We start from the raw sequence: 27,001 nt of genomic DNA, 5'->3' as shown, positions 1-27,001 counted from the left end.
GGGTGACCTAGATGGGGATTGGGGGGTAAAGATGTTGAATCCTCACTGTTGGTTTTCAGTGAGGGAGGTGGAGGCTCTTCCTCTTGGCTCTGATGTCTCCTGTGATCAAAGCTCTCTTCCAGCGGGGGCTGAGGTGGCTCTCCTTCAAGGTTTCTGGTGTGTTGTGTTATGTCTTCTTCTTGTTTGGATTCCTCTTGTCCTTGGCAGAGGGAACAGATGAGTGACGCAGAAAGTAAAACAGGTTGGAGCTGAACAATTTTACTCCTGACTTGTTAAGGCGAAGTCCATCTGCCTTAAAAAGATGTCTGCGGTCCCACAGAAAGTAAAAGTTTTCGATGAAATGCACTGAATGGACAGTACATGCTGTTGAGAGCCACGTGTTCAAAGCCATCAATCGGTTGATTTACTCTTAGGCTTTGCACCAAGAGCGTTCCAGGGAGGACTCCCACTTTTAGATTTATTACCCAGTACACAGGCTTCCTGCTTCTTGGTAGTCTTGTTGGTGCTAATTAGCCGTGTATTAGCATGCTATTGTCCTCTTGGGTCCATGGTAAAGTAGTGACATTACCAAATAGTCCATTCACTTCCACATTCACTTCTAACCTGTAGATCTTGGTTTCCAGCACTGCAATTTTCTGAAGAAGTTTGTGGAAGTCGTCCGTGGAGAAGGGGGGCATCTTGTTGCTAATTAGCATTAGCTATAGCTCCAGTCACTGCAGTACAGGCTAGTGCTGTTGATAGGCCACACTCGCGTGGCACTAACATCATAAAAGTGTTTACAGTATGGCAATAGCCTACTTCATCTGAAAAGATGACAGTCCCAATGATTTAAAAGTATCCAAGAGTAGCTGCTCATAATTTCAGAATAAAAAAAAAGAGAGTTTCAGCAAAACAATGCAAGTAGAGGCAAGAGCAAGCAGCAAAGTGTCTGCACTGTAAGAAAGCAAGTCCTCTTTTATTAACGTTAACGTGGCAAAGACTAAATAAATGCCCCCACCCTCTCTTCTACCCTCATTAATGATCAAGCTATCGAAGTGGTGAAGCAATACAAATACCTTGGTATTATAACCGATGACAAACTCACCTTCGAGCCACAAGTTGACGCTGTCTGTAAAAAATCACATCAACGCATGTTTTTTGTAAAATTCGCAATTTTAATGTTGATAAGACCTTTATGAGGATGTTTTATTTTAGTGAAACTATTCTTTCTTTTGCCCTTGTGAGCTGGTTTGGGTCCCTCACTCTTAAAAAAAAACAGGCTGCAATATATAGTTAAGGTGTGGCAACATTTCCCACAACCCTCTGACTGACTTAAATTCTGAGACCAGGACCCTCAAGAAGGCACAATCAGTCCTGGCTGACCCAAGTCACCCCCTGAACAGCTGCTTCACTTTGTTGCCGTCTGGCCGCAGAATCATTCTGCCTAAATGCAGGACAAACTGACACAAAAACTCTTTTGTCCCTGCTGCTATAGACTTTTTTAATAATTCAATATGAGATGTGGACTTCTGTGTAGTATGTATTTATTTCGGCTTCTTACTGATGTTGGCTGTTGTTTTGTTACATGTTGCTGCACATCAAATTGGAATAATGAAGACTCCATAAACCTTGAACCTTGAACCAATATTACCCATTTCCTCTCTTACCATATTTGAAGTACGTCATCAGCATTTTGCAATCTGCCCGCTTTACCTGCAGCCCATTGTGGGACGGTTACTTATTTCTCTAAGAGGAAAGAAGGAGTACAGAACCTTGGCTGGAGCAAATGGTAAGAACTGTAGTATTTCTATATTACCATAACCTTTAATGCTTTTGTTCTCATGGTGAGTTTCTGTTACCTATAGCACAGGTATTAAATATAAGTAATGTTCCATATGTCTGTGATATAAAGAATGTATAATTGTTATTTGCTGGTACTTTCTGGATTTCATCCATTTATCTTTTAACATAAAAGTTTCACAAAATTGTTAGATTTTGTGTTGAGTCATTGAACAAAAATACATTCAATGAAATGATACAGGCTATTTTGCTTTTTCCAGATCATCAGAATTTTAATAAAAATTTAATTTTGAAGCTGTGATATGTAAAGATGAATTGTTTTAGATTTAACTTTCTTCTATTTTGAGTTTTATTTATCCTTCATGACTAAATAGCGAGAATGGTCACCTCTCTGCTGCTTCCTCTTTCTTTCTTTTGTTCCTATTTCCTTTCTTTATTTAAGGAAATGCATAATGTTTAGATTGACCTCGGTGTTCGTTGTTTCAGTATACGCTATCCAGAACAGCTATCGTCAACATTTATCAAGTGACTTACTTCTACTTTCAGCAAAATGTGGAATATATTTGTAATGTATACATATTTAGATAGAGTTGAAATAAAAGGGAAGTGGCAGACCTGTCTAGGACTGCAGGCTAAATGCTAAATTTGCATGATGTCACCATATCTCTGGCTCTTTGTCACTTGAGCGCTTTTAAGGGAGAGGTTTGCTGCATGTCTGTAAGGAAACGCTGAGATGGAAAATCAAGTGATAATAGGAAGAATATATACGCTTAAGTAGCAGCGCTGATGACATGTTATTCAGGAGATGTGTGAGATCCATCCATCCATCCATCCATCGTCAACCGCTTATCCTGCGTACAGGGTCACGGGGGTGTGAGTGTTGATCTTACCAATGGGACATTCCTGTGTTCACTGTTTCCTCAGGGCACCTGTTAACCAGTTTGTGCTCAGAGTAGCTGTTCAACCAGTCTACTCTTCCGTGGATGGTACCCACTGCTAATGTAGAGTGTTTGTAATGGAGACAGTTATATAGAAGTTCAGGAATTATGGACCAAAGCATCAAATGGCTATAAATATAAATTGATCATGTTCCTTTAGCCATGACCTAATTTTTCTCTCTCTACAGATGGCTGTGTCTAACAGACCACCACTTCAGGTGGCTGCTGCTGGGTGTGTGATCATCCTGCTGACATTCTATTTTATTGTATTCTATAACTATCCAGGAGAGCTCAATGAAAAGGTTCCCACTACACAAAAAATGAGGTAAAGCCTCTATTTACATAGCATGTAAATTAATGTGCATTTATGTTCAAGCCCGATTTACTAACATCCTGAATAAAGAGTGCTAAATTGCGTGTGCATTCTAAAATATTGCACGTGCAATTTTAGTACCTGTTATGGGTGATTTACTAAGAATTATTGCGTAGATGACAACAGGAGCAAACACAGTGGAGGTGGGAGGGTTTTGCATGTTTTAATGGTTTCCGCCATTGGGAGTCAGGAGGGAAAGCAGCCACAGCGTAACAACCTTGGTTTGTATGTGGAAATTGTATGTACCTGCCCATCTTGCTTGTACCAAGTACTTGGGACAGCACACCTGGAAAAATTGCTTTGTGAAACCCCAGCAGAAACAAATATAGTATGCTGCAATGAACAAGATGTGAGGAAATGCCAGCAGATCGTGCTTCATCCAGCCAGAGGGAACAATCACCAACCGTACGCACCGTGCCCGCGATCTCCTGTACACACCCTCTCCGATACCTTTGTGTCGCTATTACAACCGGCGCGCCGTGATCTTTCCCTCTGGCTGAATGAATTTTGTTTATCCATGCACTACTGTAGCAGGGGGCTCTCTGCAGCGCCACGCAACTTTCTAAATGCTCAGAGAAGACAGGTCGAAATGAAATTTGCTTTATTGGCATGAATGTTAATTCAAAATACAAAAATACAAAAATATTCAATTCATATAGTTCAGCGAATAAATAAAATAAAATAATTGTATTTCTATATATTGGATATAGAATAATATGATCTAATATTGTTAATTTCTCTACGTTTTCTTTTGGATGTGTCTACTTTTGGCAAAAAATAACAGAAGCCATCTCTGCGCAACACTTGGCGGTTTGCAGCTTCCTTTCAAATGTATTAAATACAAACACATTCTTATAACTGACGCTTTCAGACAGCGTGACAAAGCATAAGGATTTTACGCTACAGATACCCTTCAGTGTCCGTATGAAACGCCCCCGTTTGCTATGTTGCAGCAACACAAGGGAGGCTAAGCTGGTCGACATGCATAAATTCAGTGACTTAGGTTTAGGTACTAACATTTCTGATGGTTGTGGTAAGGGTAGGGGCTCATACAGACACTGAAAGGGTACCTTTAGCATCAAATAACTACGCTTTGTCACTCTTTCTCAAATTGTCGGTATATGACGTCCTGAGATGAGAACAAGCTCTAAATACAGAGGCTGTTGCATGTTACTCCCCAAATTGCATATTCATTAAGGCAAAAGTACTAAATGAACAACAGGTGCTATCTTGCACTTTTGAAAGACGTCATTCTGCGTGCAGATCGTTAGTAGATCAGCTTACGTGCTAATTTGCTGGTGATATCAAGTTTGCACATGTTTTTGCTCAGGCAAACGTTTAGTAAATCAGGCCCCTAATCTTTATTATGAGAAGTGCATTATGATTATACCTTCTTCTTGTCCTAATGTTAATGGCTTATATAGAAGCATAATCCCTCTTACATTCATGTCTCCGTGCTTAACATTTACATTTAAAGAAGGTAAAATATATGATTTTAATGACAGAGAAAGATTAATCCATCTAACATTTAGTGTAAAGAACATGTCTTTCTTCACTTCCTCAAACACATTTTAATGAATCCATGCTGTCCTTTCTCTTCTCCTCACAAAACAACCACACACGTGCTTCCATTACTAATTTGCAAGGATAATCTCCTGCAAATGTTTTGCTGGCTCGCTGTATCCAGTCTTTCTTTGTGAGTGTTACAGACTGCTAACCTATTCAGGCCATTTTGAAGCATTGTGCTCTAAGTCTGTGAAGGTTCCCAGTCATCCAGGTCATAGTATCCAAAGAAGGATAAAGTCAAGGGACTGAAGAAGTCTCTTGAATGAGGGACGAAACGTATCTTCAACCAAGCCGAGTTACCCTTGATTTTAACCTTCTTTGGATTGTGCTCTAAGGTCTTCAGCCTCTTCAAAGCAGGGACAACGATCAGAAGTCGCATGAGAAGTGCTTCAACTTGGTTAAAAAGACCACTGACCTCAGAACAGCTTGTTTGTAGTCCAGCCCTTCACTTCCTTTACTTGTGACGTCACAATGAAAACTCGTCATAAAGCTTGCCAAGCGGCTAGCGGGGTCAGGCACGCCCTCAAACCAAGCTAGTCTGAGCGGAGGCCCTTTGGCTCGACGCGCCTTTGTTTGGTTTTCCATTGTAGAAATGTTGCACCTGTACCTGCTTCCAGGTACTTTTTTTCACCTCACCTCCGTCCAGGTTCCAAGCGAGCTGAGGGAAACTAAAATGTAACGTGAAAACACGACAGACTGCTGATTGGTCAGAGAGAATATTCACTATTCACTGCATCATCACTGCACCAGACAGAGGCCAGCAACAGAAAGTTTTATATTTTACAGTTTCCGTATGGAATTTCATCACTAAATCCACTTTTGAGGTGACAAAAGCAGTGTAGATTTTGAATATTGACAGTTTTACGAGAAGTGATGGCGGAACAAAATTGTGCTTGAATATTTTCGGAGTTCAGGAGCTCCTCAAGTGAAGCCTGAAGCCTCCTCCTGCGGGAAGCCTGCGCCAACCCGTGGGAGGAGCGTGTGAGGCCGGCCATCCGCCCGCTCACAGAGCCCTCTGCTCCCGCTGTCACGCAGACCGCTGCAGCAAAAACGGCAGAGGAAAACACAGCTGGAAGGTTTTCATACCGCTTATCTGTCTTTACATTCTGAGGAATATTGAAACGTTTTAACTTAAAAAAGAGAAAGCTGTGTGGATCGCTGGTGTGTGTGTTGCATTGAACATTATGTCGCGGCAGTTGTGTGGGGCGTCGCTATGACGACAAGCTACGTACTATCTCCGGGTACTACCTGCAGTGGAAACGGAGCAGGGTGTAGTTGTGGACTTGAGAGTAACTTATACCATCTGCTAGGTTACGGTCGCAGTCTGAAGCGGCTTTCATTTGGATCACACTACCTTGTTTCTTACGACCCGCCCTTCTCTGCTTCTGATTGGCTAGTAGTCCTTACCTGGGAACTGCGCATGTGCAACTCCCAACAAAGATTTTGTACAAGTAAGATGCATCACTCTGTAGCTCAAGAGCGGCACGTACAACACAGGGTGAAAAGAGGAGCTGCAGCAATGTGCAGTATGAGAAAAATATGGTGTTTTTTGAAAATTAAACCATGTAAACCTGTTCTGGTACAAACCCTGTGACGACTTCCCCAGTCTGCCTGCCTGTATGTCTTCTGTTTTGCAGATTCTGGGTGTGGCTTGTTGGTAGAGCTGGGAAGGTCCAGTGCATCTACCTGCCCATCTGGGTTAGGCTTCCTAGAGGGCATAAAAAGGCTGTCTTTCTAGAAATCACTCTCTCTGCTGGCCTTCTGTTTCAACCCCAGCCTTTGTTCCTTTGTTTAATTTGCTGCACCCACCAACATGCATTACACTTCATCCTCACTCATCCACACACTTCTGACATGACTGATGTTCCTCATATCTACCCATGCCATCAACTTAGTTAAAGATGTTTGTTAGTTTGAGTTAAATAAACTTAAGTACTTAACTTACAGTAATTCTGTGCAAGCAACAATATTTATTGTTGTTCTTTAATCATAAATTCACCAAGAAAAAACAATTGTGACCCTTCAGGACTTGGTTGACACCATCTAAGGATTCTCCCTCACCTGGTCCATGCACTTGTCCTGACAAATCAGTGATCCTCAAAAACCACCTTCCCAAGGAGCAGTATGAGGAGCTGGTGCAACGCCGAGCGAAGGAGCTCCAACAACACAAAGCCAGGTAATGGTTGATGGATTAATGAAAATGTTAAACTCACCAGATCAGTCCTGATTTACAGATGATACACAGGAAGTGCCCTCTGTGTTTCTAATGTCTCTTAAATAACCACATAATTAAGAAGAAACAGGTGGTATAGTATTTCTCAGCCCCAATTTAATGTTTGCATTTTGAAACACAAGGCAAAAGGAATTCCAACATTATTAGTGATAGTATTTTCTTGAAGTAACAGCATCTCCATAATGTTGTGAAAATTAAATATACAGTAGGTCTATATATACTACTACTATATAGCTATATGTATATATATATATACACAATTCCCCTTGCTACTTCTTAATTGCAAGGATAATACACCCAATTATTACTGAGAACCTTATCATGATGAAAGGGGATAACTGAACAGAGAAGCTTTTTGTTGCCACATTTGTACAATGTTCTTACTGAGATGCTCTGTCCCATAATTACCTTGAGATATTCTTGCCCATTATTATCCTTATGTTTTTGGCTCATGGATACCCTATTACAGAAATGAACAGTATTACAAATGATCTAAGTTTCATTACAAAGTATTAGAGTACTACCATAAGTTATAGTAATATTAGTAATATTGTAGTGGACAACAGTGTGGATTTGTGCATTTTATATATATTTTATATATACTGAAAACTATCCCTGAGAGAAGGAGGAGGGGTGGAGATCAACTTTCAGACCCCAACAGAATGGGGATGGAAAGGTCGCTTTCTCTAAGAGCTATTCCTGAGCAGCCTAATCGTAAAACTGGCCTCCTTTGGCAACAGCTGAGAAGTCTCTCGGTGCCTGAATTGTTAAAATGACAAACTAACCAGAGATTACAAACAGCCTATCGGAACGCTCACGAAACCCTAAACTGCCCCCCCCCCCCCCCCCCCCCCCCCACACACACACATGTAACCGTGAAAACTGACCTTGTTCTGTGTTTCATTACCCCATTAAAGGGATCTTACCCCATCTTCACGCCTAAGTGACAAAATCCAGGACAGCCTGAACTTTGTGTAAGACTGCAGTCTCCAAAGACTCAAAGCATTAACTGTTTAATTAAATCTTTTAGTTACTTGATTACGTTTGCCTCTATTTGAGTAGTTATTTTACCATGTTGTTGCTATCTGTTGTTGATATTAGAGCTGAAAAGAATCTAAATAAGTTACTTTTGCTGTGTTTTTATTTTCAGCAAGATTAAGGACACTCCTTCATCTTGTAACCAATGCTTGTTCACAATACTTTCTCACACAATTCCTTTAGAAATGATAAAGAAATGTCATACTATACTATTAATTGCCAGCTTGAATTTAAGGCTAAATAACTAAATTCCCCAGTTCCTAAGGAAAGATTGTTTTCCGGCGTGCCTCTCCCGGCAACGCCCTAAGAATTCGACCAGCGCAACAAAGTCTTTGTTTCGCTTGAAGTTACACATGAAGTGGCACGACATCTATTTTTCCCTCGTTTAACAGCAGCTTGTTTTATTTTCTTTCATTTTTTTTGTTAAAGTTATCAGTCCGTTAAGTTACACTGGTCTAATTCAGGAACGAATTAGACCAGTGCTTTTTTTAGCTTTTTCATCGAGCCAACTTCACCAAGGTCAGACCAAGCCACGTGGTCTCGCCAGCGGCAACGAAGGAAACCTGAAAATAGCCGAATTGCCAGACGGAGGACGGACAACCCTTGAGGTTCTTCAATCAGACACAGAGAACCCCGGAGAATCCCTAGCAAAAAGCCAGGATCGGGCAGCTAGCGTGGGACTAAACCTGATATTGTGAATTTATTGAGATAATTTTAAGGCCTATAAGAGGCAGATAGATTACCGTTGCGCTGTGCCAATGTGATTTGTTTGCGGCTATAAATAACAGTCTGACGCACTGAGCCGTGGATCAGGTATTCTGTTGAAATTAGCTACTTCAATAATACAGCTGCCTGGCAGTGGAGTCACAGGCGTGAAGACGCCGAGTATTAGCCTGTAGCGTCGTACTTACCCAGCTAAGCTAACGCTAAATCGAAGCTTGAAAGCAAGCTGAATCATTTTCATAAAGGAGCTAATCCTTCCCCCTTTTTGAGCGGGACTGGTGTCCAGTCCATCAATGTCCTGATTTACTGCAGTTGCTGCGACAACGGTTTGCTAACTGCGTTAGCCTGAAGCTAACAGCTATTGGGTCCGAGGACCAGAGAGGAAGCCGCTTCTTCTTCTTCAACATTGAAAATAGGCCGCGCCCTAGGCGGAGCCACAGCTCCCCTACTGGCATTAAATTAAATCTACTTCAGCGTCACTAGTGGCAGAGATGAGCGTTTGAATCGAGTGAATTAAACCAGACTCTGGTGATCGATTTTGTTAACTTGATTGAGACACATAAACCATTGTGTTGACTCTCAGGTTAAATTAATAAGGAGTGTTACTCCTTAAGTGTAGGATAGAGCACAGGCTCTCCTTTTTTCCTTGAATACCTGCTAACTTTTAAAGATCTATTGGGTGTTTGCTTGTAACAAGGTACTGAGCCAATTTTGTACCCTAACCTAGGATTACACTGAGTAGTTCTATTAATTTTGATGCAATCTTTTATTCAAAGATTCGCTTATCTAATTTTTGATCCAGTTGTGTTTGAATAAAAAGCTTTATTCTCATTACTGCTGCAATATCCGTGATTTTGACTTTGTCATTTTGAAGCATAAGGTAATTAAGACTTTCAGTTTAATCATTTTTTGATTTTTATCTTGAATTTGATCCATTCTAATCAACTTTTGTTAATTTAACTTTGAACATTGAGTTCATTCTCATTGACTTTGACTTTAGAAATTTAATTATTTTTAATCTCAAATTAAAGATTTTTTTTGGACTTTGATCTTTAAGGACTTTGAGCTTTGATTGTCAAGCTAGTTGTAACATGAACTTTTGATGACTCTGATTGTACTGAAGCAAATTTTATAACTGAGAGTCCATAGATTTTTGATCCTTCTTTTCTTCAGATTCCAACCTTCCAAATTAACTTAAAGGAACACATCAACAGCTCCAGGAAGCTATAGAGCAACACCCATTTATTTATTTTTATTTTTATGCATATCCTCTGAGTTGACACACTTGTTTGTTGTCTGATTTGCATTCACACCAAAGTCCTTAACCAAAACAACTTGAGTACCTGCCTTTGAACATGGCAGACCCACGCTTAGTGGCAGCCAGTAGGGGCGACCCACTGGAACACTTTGACTCCATCTTGGCACACATGACCGAGAATTTGGTACCTGGCTACTCAAGCCAAATACAAGGCACCGATGCGGTGAACCTTGGAACAATTTTTGCAGAGCTGGTAACAACTGCTCTAGCCACTTCCTCAAAGGACAAAGCCTTGTCCCGGATGCTAGGAAAAGTAGCTATTGTAATGTCTGCCCAGTCTAAGCACACGCACCAGCTTAAACAGCAGCTGGAAAACACCAGGCAGTCACTAAGTGAAACGGAAGAACGCATCACTGGACTACAAGCTCCTCGCCACCTCCCACAGGAGGGTGGAGTCGACGAGGAGAAAATTGAGCTGCAGGAAAAGACCAATCAACTTGAACACTCACTCTTTCAGTTAGAGTGGACTAAAAGTAAACTTAAAGACACAACTGAATCCCTTGACCAATCAGAAACCCTCCTTAGACAAGCAGTGGGGGAAATTAAAGACCTAAAATTACAAGCTGACCAAAAATGCATGCAAGAAATGCGTAGACAGCTAGAGGACAGGGACAGAGTAACCCAATCCCCGCTACAGCAGGAAAGCAAGGAGGAGTGGGCTGATACCAGAAGAGAGTTCCAGCTCTCATGTGAGACAGCCCAACACACTCCCTCCTACAAAACACTCCCACCAGAGAGAGACAAGGCTTGTTCCCCTTTGCCAGCCTCAGGAGGATGGTCTCCACGACCACTCCCACAACTGATCCCACAGGATCATATGACAGAGCGCCAGAGAAATAGCCCTCCACTTACTCAGGTGAAGACGGCTCACTGCCCTCGGCTACATCCGCCGCCAACTGTTGACCATGACTTAAGCCCCTCTGACAGAGACTTAGAAAAGCAGAGACTCACCATGACGAAGCATTCTGAGCCCCATGGTGTCCTCACTCTCACCATCAATTCCCTACAAGTGGAGCCAAAACGAGCTCCTGGTCTTGAAACACCGCGTCAACCTGCATCACCTTCCAGAATTACAGACCAAGCCAGAAGCAGAGGTGCAGAATGCCTCAGCAAAATGAGCATGGTCAACGTCACTCAGAGCCATCTTGGTATGACAAGAGCCAAAATCATCTGAGGCCTGAAACCCATCGGCCCAGGTACACGCCCAACCGCTGTGAAACCCGCCTCTTTTCACAGAGAGGGGGACACAAGCATCAGAAATCCAAAAACTATTGGGACAGGCAATCTCAGAGCTACACTCCAGAGATCCCACTATAGAGACACAAATAGCGATGACACTGAAGGTGAGTCTGACACACCCACTTTTAGTAAGGAAGAAATCATAGCGCTCCAATCCAAACCCTGTCCAAACAGGAAGATAAGAAGGCAGAGCACTTGGCCGCAGCTGCTGCAAAGCCAAAGTCCCCTTCTCCTGACACTTTGTCAAAACGACCGTCACGCTCACACAGATGGACTGAGAGAACCGCTCCCTCCAGCACACTCCTGGTGGTACAGTCCGACTCAAGAGAGAATCCTCTCAGAGTCCAAAGCCACTCAGGGCAGTCCGCCCTCCCAACAGTTCTTGTGTCACCTTACTGAAAGGGGAGTTTCACGGAAATTCTACCTGCCTGTAACACTTGAAAACACTCTGGTGCAGGAAGCACTTCTTGATTCAGCCGCAGACATCACTGTAATGTCATCAGCCCTCTTCAGGCAGCTACAGGCTATGACCTGCTCCCACAATGACCTGAAACTACATACTTGTGAACTTGAGGTCCAGCCACTCGGCCATAAGAACTTCAATTTGACAGCCATGACATTAATCCACGTGTCTATCGGTCCCATGGACCTCATGAGACGTGTATGTCTCATCATTTGACGCCATTCCTCTACTCATCGGCAAAGACCTCCTTAACCGCTTTGAGCCACTGCTTGACTTTTAGAACTTGACGATCTGGGCACAGGTGAGATGACTTCTGCCTATCTCACTGTCTGAATACATCAAGGAACGAGAAACCTGATTCTGTGCTTTAATTACCACCTCCAAATGACGCACTGATCCCCAAAACCACTCCACTGGATTGGCCGATCAGCACCGACACTCATAAATTTATAAAAATTCATAGCTAGGTTAGACATGCTACAATACGTACATCTCAGTATTAAGTATTTTGCATTGTCTAACTGGTTACCTGAAGCTCCATGCGCGCAGTAATGTATTAATGCAGCACTGTTTTCAGTCTGAACACTCACTTGCCCAATTGTATTGTTAGCTTTGCTGGTTGCTAAAAATATCAGCAAGGACCAGTTCCTTGTTTGTTCTTGCCAATTTTATGGGTATGTCCACAAAAGTGATATCTGTCCCTGACTCAACAGGACAACGTCTTTATTATCCAGACAGCTGTTTGCTTTGCCCAACTCTCCTCTGCAGTATCCCATCCAGGGACTTATAGTACGACCTTTGACCACCACTCCCATACCAGGTATGTCACACAGAGCATTTGACGTTTTTACATTATACTAAATACAGTGAAAAACAATGCTGGATGACAGACTTGGGGAGATAAACCAGCAGAACTAAATAAAGAGTGTTTTCATGAAGTCTTGATTGCAGCATGACTGGAATATTGAAATAAACTGTCATGTAATGTAATCTTAAAACACACACTCATGGGTGTCTGTGATCATAGAAATATATGGTAACTGAAAATGGTGATGAGCAATAAAAAATACCTCAGCAAATGAGACAGCAATATGAACTGACAGTTGAGTATCAGGGTAGAGCGACCGTAGTACAGTGAAAGGAAGCTTGTTTAAAAGTAAACAAAGCCTGAGATGATCGTGTGTGTCCTTGGGTGTATAGCAGGATATTATGAAAGTATGAGGTCATTTTGATTTCAGGTTTAGCGCTGCATGCAGGACAAAGAAGCAGCTACAAGGTTGGTTGGTCCCATAGATGAACAGATCAACTGGTCATTCTCACCCAGATCAGTCTGGTAGAATGGCAGCTTCTGGGTGGTTGATACAAGGTGGCTGCTGGATTTTTTCAACAATAACAAATTACTGATACGATATACCATATAAAACATAATGAAGAGAAATATATATATTTCAACCTGCCGCTGTTTCCAATAAAAGTGGCCACTGTGACACTGTAGCTCTTTGCACTCACCACCTTTATTGTAGAGATTTGGGGAATTGAGGACTCATGCAAAACAATGTCCATTGGGGAAAGCTGCGTGAACTTTCCACATAAACGTAATTTAAGTATTGATAAAAACATGTTCTTTCAGGCTTTCAAAGAAATAATTAGTTGGCTTTGTGCTAATATTGTAAAGGCAGATGTATTTATTTTACATTATTTCCGTACAGCAGCCATCTTGGTGTCAAACTTGGTGATGGGGTCCTATGGTGTACAGGTCCTGTAAAAGATGGGTATGGGTTTGATTTTGAAAGCCGTTATGTGGGTTTTATTGTACCTTTTTAATTTTCTATAAAAAATGTATTAATTATAAAGTAAAATTTTCCTAATAGGGATTATTGCAATTATTCTCCAATAATTGCATCATTGACTTAATGTCAGGCAAACACAACTTTTCCCTGGTGAATACCATGGCATAACTTGACTACTATGAACAGGACTGAGTAATTCGCATTATCTTTCAAAAACTCAAAAGGCTTGCTCACACCAGCGTTTAAAGTAGCAAAATGTCATGGCAATAGTGTTCATCCCACTGGCCCCACCTGTGAGTTCCCTCTCGGCCAGTAGACTTTCCATTGTGATGATGTCACAGATTTTTAAATTGCTTTTTTGAAGTGAGGAGAATTTTACAAATTTAAAACTTAGAAATAATCATAATTTCCCTTGTTTGCAGTTTGAGGTGTCCTGTCAACAGTTTTACTGACGTCTCTTTTTAAAGAGGTGGTATTATGCTCATTTTCAGGTTCAAAATCTTCGACGCCACACACAACTGCCGCGACATATTGTTCAATGCGACACACACACCAGCGATCCACACAGCTTTCTCTTTTTTAAGTTAAAATGTTTCAACATTCCTCAGAATGTAAAGACAGATAAGCGGTATGAAAACCTTCCAGCTGTGTTTTCCTCTGCCATTGTTGCTGCAGCGGTCTGTGTGACGGCGGGAGCAGAGGGCTCTGTGAGCGGGCGGCTGGCCGGCCTCACACGCTCCTCCCGCGGGTTGGCGCAGGCTTCCCCCGCAGCCACTTGCAGAGCTCCTCAAGTCCGTTCTGCCATCACTTCTTCTCTTCACAGCTGATTTGTCACCTCAAAACTTCTCAGAAGTGGATTTGGTGAGGAAAACTTTAAAATATAAAACTTTCTGTTGCTGGCCTCTGTCTGGTTCAATGATGATGCAGTGCATAGTGAATATTCTCTCTGACCAATCAGCAGTCTGTCGTGTTTTCACGTTACATTTTAGTATCACTCAGCTTGCTTGAAACCTGGACGGAGGTGAGGTGATATGAAAAAAGTACCTGGAAGCAGGTACAGGTGCAACATTTCTACAATGGAAAACCAAACAAAGGCGAGTCGAGCCAAAGGGCCTCCGCTCAGTCTAGCTTGGTTTGAGGGCGTGCCTGACCCCGCTAGCCGCTTGGCAAGCTTTATGAGGCGTTTTCATTGTGACGTCACAAGTAAAGGAAGTGAAGGGCTGGACTACAAACGAGCTGTTTTGCAAGCGGTTCAGAGCAGAGTTTTCTGTGGGAGATGGGAACTCCCTTTGGGCTGGACTTTGGGCTTTTTCACTTTGCAAACCTGTTACATGCACAAAAAAGAGATATAACTCAATGAAGGAGAGGGGAAAAGCCTAAAAGCATAATACCACCTCTTTAATGGTCTAAGGTGAAAATGATTTTTGGGGTGCAGGTCAACATTTCGCTGCCATATTGTGAGTGGCTACATGGTAAAATTGGAAGGCTGAGCAGCGACACTATATCCAGGCAGCATTATACATCGATGGTCTAGTCTCACAGACAACGCGACACACCCAATTTACTACTCTTATTTGCCGCTCTGTATGACCAAGACTTTAATAAATGAAACCTGACTGCAAGGCCAATGGTGCAACTGCTCATCCTTTACTTGCAGACTTTCTGATCTGAATTTGTGGCTTTGGTGTGGGGCTGGCATTTTAGCTTAAGAAATGAATAAATACTAATAATTAAAAACAATAAGAGTAATCATTTATAGAACTGATTTAAAAAATAATTAAATGGACCCTAAGTGTCCAAAAATACCATTTTCCTTTGGTTTCTTTTGGAAACAAAAACATTACATGTGAACAATTAGTAAAGAGAAAGTTAGATGGATGGGGATTTTCTTCCTTGATCATTTACATTTTGTAAATTAGCTGCTGGAAAGTCAACAGAGCCTGAAACGAATGTGTCTCCTTGTATAACAGGATAGTAAGAAAGTATGAGGTCATTATGATTCATGTTTAGCACTGTATGCAGGTGGTAGAATGGAAGCTTCTGGCTTTTTGATGAAGGTAGCTGCTACGTAGATGTTTTGGAAATTCTAACAAATTCATGACACAGTATTAGATATACTACATATAAAACATAATGAACTTAACGCAACAATCTGGTATATTTCAACCTGTAGAATTTCCCATAAAAGTGGCTATTGCAACTGTAAGGGTGATGCTATAGAGTCACATTGAAAATTATTGTAAAAATGTATATAAATTATAACAATAATATAAACTATGAACATTTTCTCTGTTATAATAATAAATGCAGATGTTTGCAATGTGCACTGTAGTTTATTCACATGTGTCTACACTAGGTCTCCTTGAGTGTGTCCAAAGGTGTCCTGACCACAGAGATTCCAGCTGAAGGGGGGACGATCCAAGGTGAGATTCTTACTGAGATTCCAGAACGAATACCACATAGGTTGTAGTTCTTGGATGAGTGTGACTAAGTCTGATTTGGTTAAGCAACTAAGCAAATAAAAGTTGACAATAATTTGTGTTGTGTAGCATTTTATTTATAGAAAAATCAGTGAATTTAAAAGCGCGATCAAGTGCATCATTCCTAACTCAAGTGTATTAGGGGCGCACCGTCCTCAAACAGTGACTCGAACCCGCCCGGAACCAAGGTTTTATCTTTTGTTATTTCTTCTTCAAAGACAAAGTTACATGCTTGCTTTGGAAATGCAGTCTCACACATAAAGTACTATAAGTAATCTGAAAACGGCAATAAACCAACAGCCTGTTTGGTTTTATTGATCTCTACACTGAATTTACCCATTGAGGTTTTTATCTGTTGTGACAACAGTGTCATAATGCTTCCACAGTTCAATGACCCTGATCCAAAGTTTTACACAACAAACTCCACTCGCTGAACTCTATTGTACATCGACCTCAGCCTCTGTCAAGTCGTTTTCACATGTTGTAAAAATGAATGTTCCATCAACTCTAAACCAATATAAGTTGTTTTTATTGATATCACATCGGAATAACTTGTATCAAGTTATAGAAAAATATTTTACAAGAACTGCGGTTAGTTAAATGTCTTAAAAGTACCTGTGTTAACACCTGAGACTGTTGAAAGGACTAGGTTGATTCATTTTACAAAACAGGATTTTATAACGACAGTAAATTGTAGTTGACTTTATCCAATTCACAAAAACAAAGGTTATACATACAAAAAAGGAATATGATTTAACAGCTGTTTCACTGTTGTAAAATCCTGTAACTGTAAACTACAGGTGATGGTGAGAGCAGACTGATAATGGAGTCTAACAGCCTGGTGATCCTCAACAACCTGCTGGCTAAAGTGTCATATACCAGCACTATCTACCACATACTCACTGGAGACCTTGGTATGTATGTAAGAAATTGGAACTGAGCTAGATAACAGTATATATATATATATATATATATATATATATAATTTTACAGTAAATGCAGTTGCAGAAATTAAATGCACACGATGACATGTATAAGTCCTGATACAGAAAATGTAATCAAAAGGAATTAGTTCAATTGTCAATGCTTTGCACAGACCTGTGTGTGCACAAATATATGTCCTGTGTGTAACGTTCAGCTAGAATCAGTGAAACTGGTTATTGTGGAAAATGTTTGGGTGTTCTTAGATTCACTGCAGGTTACTTTGAGTTCACCTTGTTTCCTAAATGTCATAATTAACTAATGTATTACTACTAATGCACAACTCAGCTGTCCTTTTCTGTACATAGCATCTTTCCAGTTTGAGAACCATGAAGCCGTGTTTCCCATTACCATCAAACAGCCTCACCTGCCGGTCCTGTACGACATGGGAACAGGTAGGAATTAAATCATCATGGTGGTCTGGGGGTTAAAAAACAAGTCAATAGTCAATTACTTATGGCAGGAAAGTGCTGCTTCTCAAGGCTCTTCTCATTTCTCTATTTTGTGCCTCCTCGTCTCGTCGCTCCTCCGTCCTCCTGCCTGTGATTTGGAAATCGATCTCAGTCTCTTAAATGTTAAGACATGTCAGGAATAATTAATTAGCAAATGTTCTTTGCTCTTCTACACATCCAAATAATCTCACACACAGTCCAGGTTCATACAGTGAAACTGTTCAGAGTAAAGGCGCAGTCCTCCTGATCAATGCTGAGCTTCATCAGAGCACTGTCTTGTGCAATACTGCACAGTGTCTCGCCCTGTTTCACCCACCGGCTATTCACAATGTTAATATTAAGAAAAACATCAGTAATATCAAGGTGACATGTCATTAAGGAATGCGGCTAGAACAGTGTTTTACAAGGCGCTACACAAACAGTGATCGTGTACAAGGGCGTCACTTTGTGTTAAAGTGATGGGGACATTTAACGGCTCATTTTAGGTGTGTGTGATGAAACACTTAGTCCATTAAACTCTTAATGTAATGCTCAATTAATTTCCTGCATTCTAGAGACATTTTTGCACCAATTTATAGTGGAAATCTTTATTTATATGAAGGGAAATAAAATTCAGGTGGCCAGTGACAAATCAGAATAAAAAAATATTATACAATATAATGCAGTCACCAGTAGCTTGGTTCTTTAGCCTAAGTTTTTTTTTTTTTGGACAAGGCAGATCTGTGTTGTTGTTGTGCAAGTAAACCTTATTCATATACTTAGTATTTTTATAACAGTTTTTCAGAAAACTTCCTTTCAAAATCAGCTATTTCAAAAAGTGGTGGACACGGGGACAAGTGACACCTATGATCGTGTATTTGATCATCTTAAATAACTAACACAACTCATGAATACAAAAGGAACAATGTAGAATACTGATTCCGCCACAAGATATTCCTTCATTCATATGTACCATCTTTATTTAATCATTAGTCATTGAGATCAAGATGGTGGTACAGAAAATGAACATTAATACTAATTTGATTAGTAATAATTGTAGCAGCGTAAGTTTTATTATTATTATTATTATTTTTAAAAATAGTAAAGTTACTGAAAAGCAGACAGGCAAGTTAACGCAGATGTAAATTGTATATTTTGTACAATGACAATAAAGGTTTTTCTGTTCTACAGTACGTGGTGAATAAATAATTAGTCATAGAAATCAAACAGTTTACAGGTTACAGGAGTCTCATAGCCTTAGGTAAGAAGCTGCTCTGAAGTCTGGTTGTGCAACAACAGATGCTTTTGTACCTCTGGGCAGAAGGCAGCAGGGTGAAGAGGTATTGGCTGGGTACTGAACCTCTAATTGCCCCTGGTGGCTGTTCCGCCAGTGTATGGATGTGTGTGAACGGTGAATGCAGATGTAGTGTAAAAAAAGCTTTGAGTGGTCGAAAAGACTAGAAAGGCGCTATACAAATACGGAGCATTTACATTTACGTCCCCACAGGATGTAACGTGATGCATTCTCGGTTGTTTCGCTACACTCCACGTCGTGAAAATGGTAAGTGACTGGTTAGCATTATCCAAAACATTGAGAAAACTCTGAATGCACTGATCTTGGTATGTGTTCGCCATCAAAATAGTTACCGCTGTCAAAATTGTACATCTAAGTCACACAAATTACAGATACACGTGTAAGTAAGTTGGGTTATTTGTCGTTTGGTGTAGCTTTTTCACACTTAAAAAGAGTGAAGACTTTGCTAACTCTATGAATTCATCGAAGTTGAATTGAGGACAGTGAATCCCAACCCTCTTCTGGAGAAGGTTACCCCCTGTCCTGCATAATTTAATCTCTCCCTGCTTCAACACAGATGGTTTAAGCAGCTTCCAGATTCATAACGAGTTGAATAGATAGATAATTGATAGTTTGAATCAGCTGTTTTGGAGCAGTGAGAGATCTAATACACACGGTTATATAAACAGTTTACGTTATCCACAGAAAAAAAGGACTCTTCCCATAGATCTATCCTAATTTGCGTGATTTAGATTTACAAATATTGATAGTGATGGAACATGCTGAGACCTATGCATTCAGACTTTTTAAAAATGTTTTGCATAATGCAAATCAGTCACTGCAGCCCACCCCTTTTCTAACCGTGTAAGTAGAGTAAAAGTATTATTACAGTAGTTGATATTATTTATAAATCTCCTCTGGTAACGTTCGTTATATTACAGCTCAAATTAATACTGTATTCCAGTTCACACGGTTCCAGAAGACTGGAAGACAGGCTAAATTACACTCTTAATTAACAACATTATGTTTTTCTGTGTATTGACGTGGCTGGCTGTATGGATGGAGTTAACGTCCGTTTCTGACAGAATAAATAAATAGTACCTGTAACAAAGATACTGTTACTAGCTGAATTATTGAAGCAAAATACAGTCGGCTTTGTTGCTACATTGGCACGTTAAGTGCTAAATACAATAGACTAAAATCAATATGCTATGCTATTTAAGGAATTAGCCTGCTAGTATTTACTTACAATGTTGACTAATTAATTAAATATAGATCAATGACAAAACCATATAAGTGTCTACATGATTAAATAATTTAACTTTTTGAACCCGTTTACTGTCAAATAGCACGATTTTATGTTGTATTTTTTGCATGGATTTCCTTTCCTGACAATAGAGGTTACCTGACAGAGGAGCCTGCACCGGAAGTGGTTCCACAGTGGAGATCTGCAGTTGGCCTCTCTTGAGAAATACAGCCATTTCTGAGCTTTCTTTACCAGCGAGTGTGTGATTTTCTCTCCTTTCTCTGGAAAAAACCCAATCAGCTCCTTGGTTCTACTGATGTTGAGCAGTAGGTTGTTCTGTGGATACTGACAGTCGCCGGCCCTCTGGAGGTGGAGTAGACTTTACAGCTGACTCTTTTAGGAGATCAAAGCGAGAATAAAATGTGTTTGGTGATGTGGCCTCACACTTGATGAGGGAGCTCCTGCTTTTGTAGCCTTGATGTTATTGATCTCCTGCCACATATCATTAGTGTTGTTGGTGTTGAGGTCTCACTCCATTCTCTGCTGATGTCTCCGCATCGCCTCACCTCTCCATTCATCCAGGCCTTCTGATTGGGGAATGATTTTAACGTCTTAGTGATTACCACATTGACACATTTGCTGATGTATGATGTCAACGTTGCTGTATATTACTTAAGGTAGATGTGGTTCTCCTCATCTCAGGGCGTCGTATACCGATGATTTGATAAAGAGTGACAAAGCTTAGTTATTTGACTTTATGAGACGCTTCCGGAAGCATCTCTATGAGACACTCTGGGGCGTTCCGTTGATACTGGAAGTGCTAGTTAGCTAGCAGTAGCTAGCTAGCTAGCTACATTCGTGATAAAGGTGTTGACAGTCCCCCGAAGCCCCTACCCTTACCACAACCATCAGAAATGTTGGCACCTAAACCTAAGTCGCTGACTTTATGCATGTCGACTGGCTAACCCTACACTCACGGCCAATGTGCTAACAGGTAGGGTTAGCCTCCCTTGTGTTGCTGCAACTTAGCAAACGGGGGCGTTTCATACGGACGCTGAAGGGTACCTTTAGCATAAAATCCTTACACTTTGTCATGCTGTCTGAAAATGTCAGTTATGATTCATTGAGATGAGAATGTGTTGCCAATTTGTGCTCTCAAAAAAGTCAGGTAAGCAGGATCTGAAGTTTGAAAGAACCAGTCTCTCGCAGCACTTGGCAATGATGGGGACGAGAGCGACAAGACAGAAGTCATCAAAGGCAGAAGCAGTGCTTTGGTAGGATGGTGGCAGTCTTGAAACTACTTGGGACAACTGCCTGGTCCCCGAACAGATTGAAAATGTCTGTAAGGCCTTGGTCAACTGCTCTCCACCTGTCCACGTATTCCATCAAGGCCAGCTGCTTCCTGTACATTCACCTTGCTCAGAGTAGAGAAAACGTCTGAGGTGGATTGTGTGAGAGGCAGCTCACCAGGGCTGAGTTCAACCCGGAAACGGTAATAAAATGTTTTGAGAGAAACTTGCCTCAGGTGGATCCACTTTAATGGTGACCTCCTTGTTTCTTCTGTCAAAGCGAGCATAGAAGTAGTTGAGCTCGTCAGAGTTAGAGGGAGGAACAGTGTTGGGTGGTCTGAAGTCTGTGAAGAGCTCTGGAATTCTCCTGGTCTCCAGTTCACTAGCGCAAACTTAAAATGCTCATGTAACACTGTAGATAGTAAAGACAAAAGGTGTGTTTCTGTCTTATTGCTTATTGTAACTCTCTGTCTTTCAGATATCAGCTCTCACGTCACCATTGCCACAAAGACATTCCTGCGCTACACACAACTCAAGGTGTTGTTGAGTAGCATCCGGCGTTTCTATACCAACATAGAGGTCATCATAGCAGATGACAGCATAGAACCAGAACACATTACTGAAGAACACACCAAGCAATACATCATGCCTCCAGCGCAGGTATACACACATACTTGGGCAGTATTGTATTACATTAACACATATACCACACATGTAATCCATATGATCACACAAAAGAAGAAAATGTTGGGCTAAAGTGGCTTTGGTTTGTCAGTTTAGAGATGTATCAGACTAAAATATCTATGAAAAGTCCCCAGATTTCAGACTGATACATTTAAATTGTGTCAGTAAAGTATTAATACCATTCATGTTTAATAGAAAAGAACTATTCTACCATATTTGAGACATATGAATCAGGGATCATTAAAAATACACACCTACAAACAAAAACAAGGACATGATTATTATACAACACACGAAGCATAGCATAGAACTAAACTGTGGGTAGTGAAGACATTTAAACACCTTCAGTTGCCTCATTTGTTTAAAAATGACCTTTCTTGTTGTGATGATATATTTCAGTTCAGTTATTTAATTTATCATAAAACAGAATTTTTTCTATCCTGTATACATTAGGGATTTATTTTGGAGAATGCTCACAGGTTTTATCACATATGACATCACAACAATTTGGAAAAAATATTACAATTACTATTTTTATTTTATTGACAACTTATTTCATATTTGTCTGTTGAATGAACATTTCAAAATATTGGACAAAAATGTGGGTGGCCCCACAGCAAAAAGGTTGTGGGTTCAAACCCCGGTTGCCCCGGCCTTTCTGTGTGGAGTTTGCATGTTCTCCCCGTGTGTTCCGGGTGCTCCGGCTTCCTCCCACCATCTAAAGACATGCAGGCTAGGTTAATTGGTCTCTCCAAAATTGTCCTTAGGTGTGGATATGAGTGGTTGTCTGTCTATGTGTGGCCCTGCGATGGACTGGCGACCTGTCCAGGGTGTACGTCGCCTTTCACCTGATGTCAGTTGGGATTGGCTCCAGGCCCCTGCGACCCTGTACGCAGGATAAACGGTTGGCGATGGATGGATTAAAAATGTGAAACATGTTCCCTCCGACAGGGCTGGTTTGCTGGGAGGAATTTGGCTGTCTCCCAGGTAACCACCAAATACTTCCTGTGGGTGGATGATGACTTTGTGTTTACGAAGGAGACGAAGATTGAGAAGCTGGTGGAGGTGATGGAGGCAGTCCCCGAACTTGACGTGGTGAGAATGAAATGGCTCATGTCTGGAGGGGTAGATCTAGAGAAATATTTACTGGGTAATGTGTTGTAGGCAGATATATTTAACTGATATTAAATAAGAACATATCAATATTTGGAAAAGCCCCAAAAAGATATTTTAACTGAACAAAATCTATTGTGGCATATGAGTAAAGCATTAAATATAAAAGGTGGCATTAGAAAACAAGTGGTTTTATTCATTAGTATTGTTTATAAAACAAACGTAAAATTTTTTCATTTAACAATCTTTATTTGTAGAGCACTTTTCAAAAACAAGTTACAAAGTGCTTTAACAAGTGTAAAGACGATAATACAAAAATACAAGATAAAAGCAAGAAAACACTGAAGAGACTAAAATACACGTTTAAGATAAATATAAAATAAAAGGGATAAAATAAGTCAGTCAAATAAAATCGGAAAGGCTCTTCGATAAAAGTATGTTTTAAAAAGGGACTTCTTAACTGACTCAGCCGACCCGATTTTCTCGGGCAGGCTGTTCCAGAGCCTCGGGGCCCTGACAACAAACGCTCTGTCCCCTTTAGTTTTCAGTCGAGACTCTGGAACAGACAACAGACCTCTGCCCGAGGATCTCAAGGTACGTGCTGGTGCGTATGGGACTAAAAGGTCAGAAATATAACAAGGCGAGAGGCCATGAAGAGCTTTAAAAGTGATCAATAGAATTTTAAAGTCAATTCTAAAACATACTGGGAGCCAGTGTAATGAAGCTAAAATAGGGGTAATGTGGTCATATTTCTTTGTTCTGGTTAAAAGCCTGGCAGCTGAGTTCTGGACAGTCTGGAGTCGATCAGTAGATTTTTGGGTTAAACAGGTGAAAAGGCTGTTGCAATAATCCAGGCGTGATGAGATGAAGGTGTGTAAAATGGTCTCGGTGTCCTTAAAAGTTAACATAGATCGAAATTTTGCTATATTTCTAAGTTGATAAAAACATGATTGAACAAGCTTTGTGGTGTGCTGCTCGAAATTTAAGTTACTATCAAACCAAACACCAAGGTTCTTTGCCACAGGCTTAATGTGATTTACTAGGGAACCGGCAGATAGCAGTAATTTTGCCATCTGCTGGGATCCGATGACCAGAATTTCTGTTTTGTCTGCGTTCCGCTGAGGGAAATTATTTGACATCCATTTTTTAACTTCACAAAGGCAGTTGTTAAGTGAACTCAGCATTCCAGGGTCTGTGGATCTGACGGGCAAGAATATTTGTGTGTCATCAGTATAAATATGAAAAGAAATACCATGTTTATGGATAATGTTCAAGAGGAAGCAGATACAAGGAAAACAAAATGGGTCCTAAGACCGACCCCAAAAACCTCAAGTTAAATAAAAGGATATAAAAAAAAATGTAGTGTAAAAGTGTGGATTAAAACTGGATAAAAGTCCGGTTTAAGACTGAGCTTCCAACAGGTAGCTACAGACGCCCATCACCTAGCCTAAAATTAACAGCTTAAACTGGATGCATTACATTTTTGAAAGTTATTTTTAAAATGATCACACAGTTTCAATGGCAAAAGAGCTTATCTATAAGCTTTAATTTGAAAATGAATATGCCAACTCAGGCTCTGTTACAGTAAGTGGTGTGGTGAGGCAGGGTTGAGCAGGTTGGAGGACCCAAACGCAGGACACAGAGCGGAGCAGGTATAGTTCAGTGGTTTAATTAAACAAACAAAAAGCGAGCACACTTACATACTGAGTGGCTGAATCCATAAAAAGCCATAACGAGAAACTAAACCAAAATCCAACACAGGTAATCCAAAACACCAAGAGCAGGAAATAGAAAGACAAGACTGAAGCCACGACTAACAGGGAATAACACCAACAATGACCAGACCAGGGCTGAACAGAAAGACCACACATATATACCAGGGATAACGAGCAGGGCGGGAGCAACACAGGTGACAGACATGAGGCTAACGAGGGAGGCAGAGAGACAGCAGGAAAACAGAGAGGCAGGCAGGCAGAGACAACAGGGGTAACAGAGAGAACACTTAGACAAGCAGACATGGGTGAATAACCAAGAATGCACAAGTACGAGCTAAACAGAACCAGTAAATGAACAAGGGAATTTACAAGACTAAACAGGGAACAAAAGACCAGGAGTAAACACAAAACATATTAACTAATGTACAGGACTAGGAACTAACTGAACAAAACTACACAGAGAAACACAGAACCAAAGACAGACTTAAACAGGAAAGACATGAACACAAAATCCACATTCCTAACAGGCACTAAATTTTGAGGAAGTCACTGCATCGCTGACTAAAGTGGCTTTTTGTTTGGGGTTTAGAGCAAGTGATTTTAGTGCTTTTTAAACTGGGTGCTTTTGTACTGTATGTTTCAATTGCATAACTAGTCTGAAATTTAGACATGTTTACCTACAGAATATCTACAGAATAGTTTCAGGGATGTTTGTAACTGCAGGCAATTCAGAGACACTTGTGGTGACCTCCTTGTTTCCTCTGTCAGGGTGAGCATAGAAGTGGTTGAGCTCGTCAGAGCAAGAGGGAGGAACGGTCCTGGGTGGTTTGAGGTTTGGCTTTAATCAGTCCCTCACACAATATTATAATAAAAGAGTTCTGTACCAGAGTAAGACAGAGTATGCAGGCGATTAGTGACACGTGAACACAAGGAGACATGAGGTTAGTCATGCGATCACAAGGCAATACTTCCAAGAAAATCAGGAGATGTTTTTTAAAGCAAGTAAATTGCTTCAAAATTGTTTGATGGTGCAGTGACTTAGGATAGGTTGAACAATGTTTCTATCATTGCTGCTCCTGTCAGGGTTTGGTCAATGTGGAGGAGGTTGAGGACCCAAATGCAAGACACGGAGTAAGGCAGATAACCCAAACGAGACAAAGTCAATAAACAGAAATAGGCTTCAGGTAATCCTAACAGAATATCCAAAAATCCACATGAAGGCAGGGTACAAGCCCGACATGAGATAGAGCCACTTCTTGTGTCCACTATGTGTCACTACATTTCACCCGGTAACTATACATTATGTCTCAGTACATTAAGTGTATCGATCCATATCGCTATCCATTCAAAACGGGCTTGCCACTAGCAAGATTGCCCAGAAACATTGCTCAAAAAGTTGCCCCATGTATCATCAGCTTTACTGTTAGGCATTCCAAATGATGAGCTTACCTTTTTTGGGTAGTTGTGGTGACACTAACTATTGATGTATTAATTACCATGAATTAAATTTGTCTTGGACTCCTACTATATTGCACCAATGACACTGATTATAAGCATATAAATAACCTCAAAATAAACCCAAAAACTTAATCAAAATTAAAAAAATGCCATCAAAATTGATCCACCAAGAGTTGAAATTTGACCATCTCCAGTTAAATGGTATAAATAAACTGCATGTGTCTTTTCAAATGTTAAGGGACTGCTGGCGTTATTATCAGACAACTATGAAAGAAGCTAAAAGGAAATATTTCGCTGAACAACTGTAACAAACCTTGTGTTTTGTTTAAAAGTATTGACTCAATTGTCCCTCAAACTGTCTGTTTTGATGCCTCCCACGCTTTTTGTGAAAAATTTCTTCCTTTTTTTATTGATAATATCACTACCAGCAGGGCTCAAATCTCACCTTCTGCTTATGACCCCTCAGTCCGTGTCTTCTGCTCTGCTATCTTTGACAAGTTTGAACTTGTGACTTTGTCTGTGTTACAGAAGATTGTTGGTCATTTGAAGTTGTCGGGTTCTCCAAATGATACTATCCCTCCTTAACTTTTTAAGGAGGTTTTCCCTACTATAGGGCCATCTATTCTTGCAGTTTTAAATAGTAGTCTTTCATTGATAATTTCAGGCATATCCCCAAACTAACCTTTCTGTAAAAAAATCCTTCAATCCCTAATTTACTTCAACCTCAGCTCCATGGTCCCTCATTTCTTTAACAGCCAGACTCCTGAAAACTGAAATATTATAAGTTAATTATCAGGATGTACAGTATGTATACAGGACAGAGCTGTACACCAGTTTAGTCTAAGCTTGT

At 40.6% G+C, this 27,001-nt stretch overlaps 1 protein-coding gene across 1 annotated transcript in view; it reads left to right on the top strand.

Annotated features, from left to right (window-relative positions):
• The first annotated feature begins 2,915 nt into the window (after positions 1-2,915).
• Positions 2,916-27,001, top strand: part of b4galnt2.2 (beta-1,4-N-acetyl-galactosaminyl transferase 2, tandem duplicate 2) — a 42,624-nt gene continuing 18,538 nt past the window's right edge. The window contains exons 1-9 of the mRNA XM_038692293.1: positions 2,916-3,042; positions 6,683-6,832; positions 12,384-12,490; positions 12,909-12,946; positions 15,817-15,883; positions 16,741-16,854; positions 17,230-17,316; positions 21,660-21,841; positions 22,817-22,960. Coding sequence (XP_038548221.1) covers positions 3,038-3,042; positions 6,683-6,832; positions 12,384-12,490; positions 12,909-12,946; positions 15,817-15,883; positions 16,741-16,854; positions 17,230-17,316; positions 21,660-21,841; positions 22,817-22,960 — 894 coding nt within the window. The 5' untranslated portion in view covers positions 2,916-3,037. The remainder of the gene's footprint in view (positions 3,043-6,682; positions 6,833-12,383; positions 12,491-12,908; positions 12,947-15,816; positions 15,884-16,740; positions 16,855-17,229; positions 17,317-21,659; positions 21,842-22,816; positions 22,961-27,001) is intronic.

This window comes from Micropterus salmoides, unplaced genomic scaffold (assembly GCF_014851395.1).
Source record: "Micropterus salmoides isolate LMB-PRFRI ecotype aquatic unplaced genomic scaffold, ASM1485139v1 Ms_hic_scaffold_10, whole genome shotgun sequence".
Taxonomy (NCBI): Eukaryota; Metazoa; Chordata; class Actinopteri; order Centrarchiformes; family Centrarchidae; genus Micropterus; species Micropterus salmoides.
This window is presented reverse-complemented; position numbering and strand designations above follow the sequence as displayed.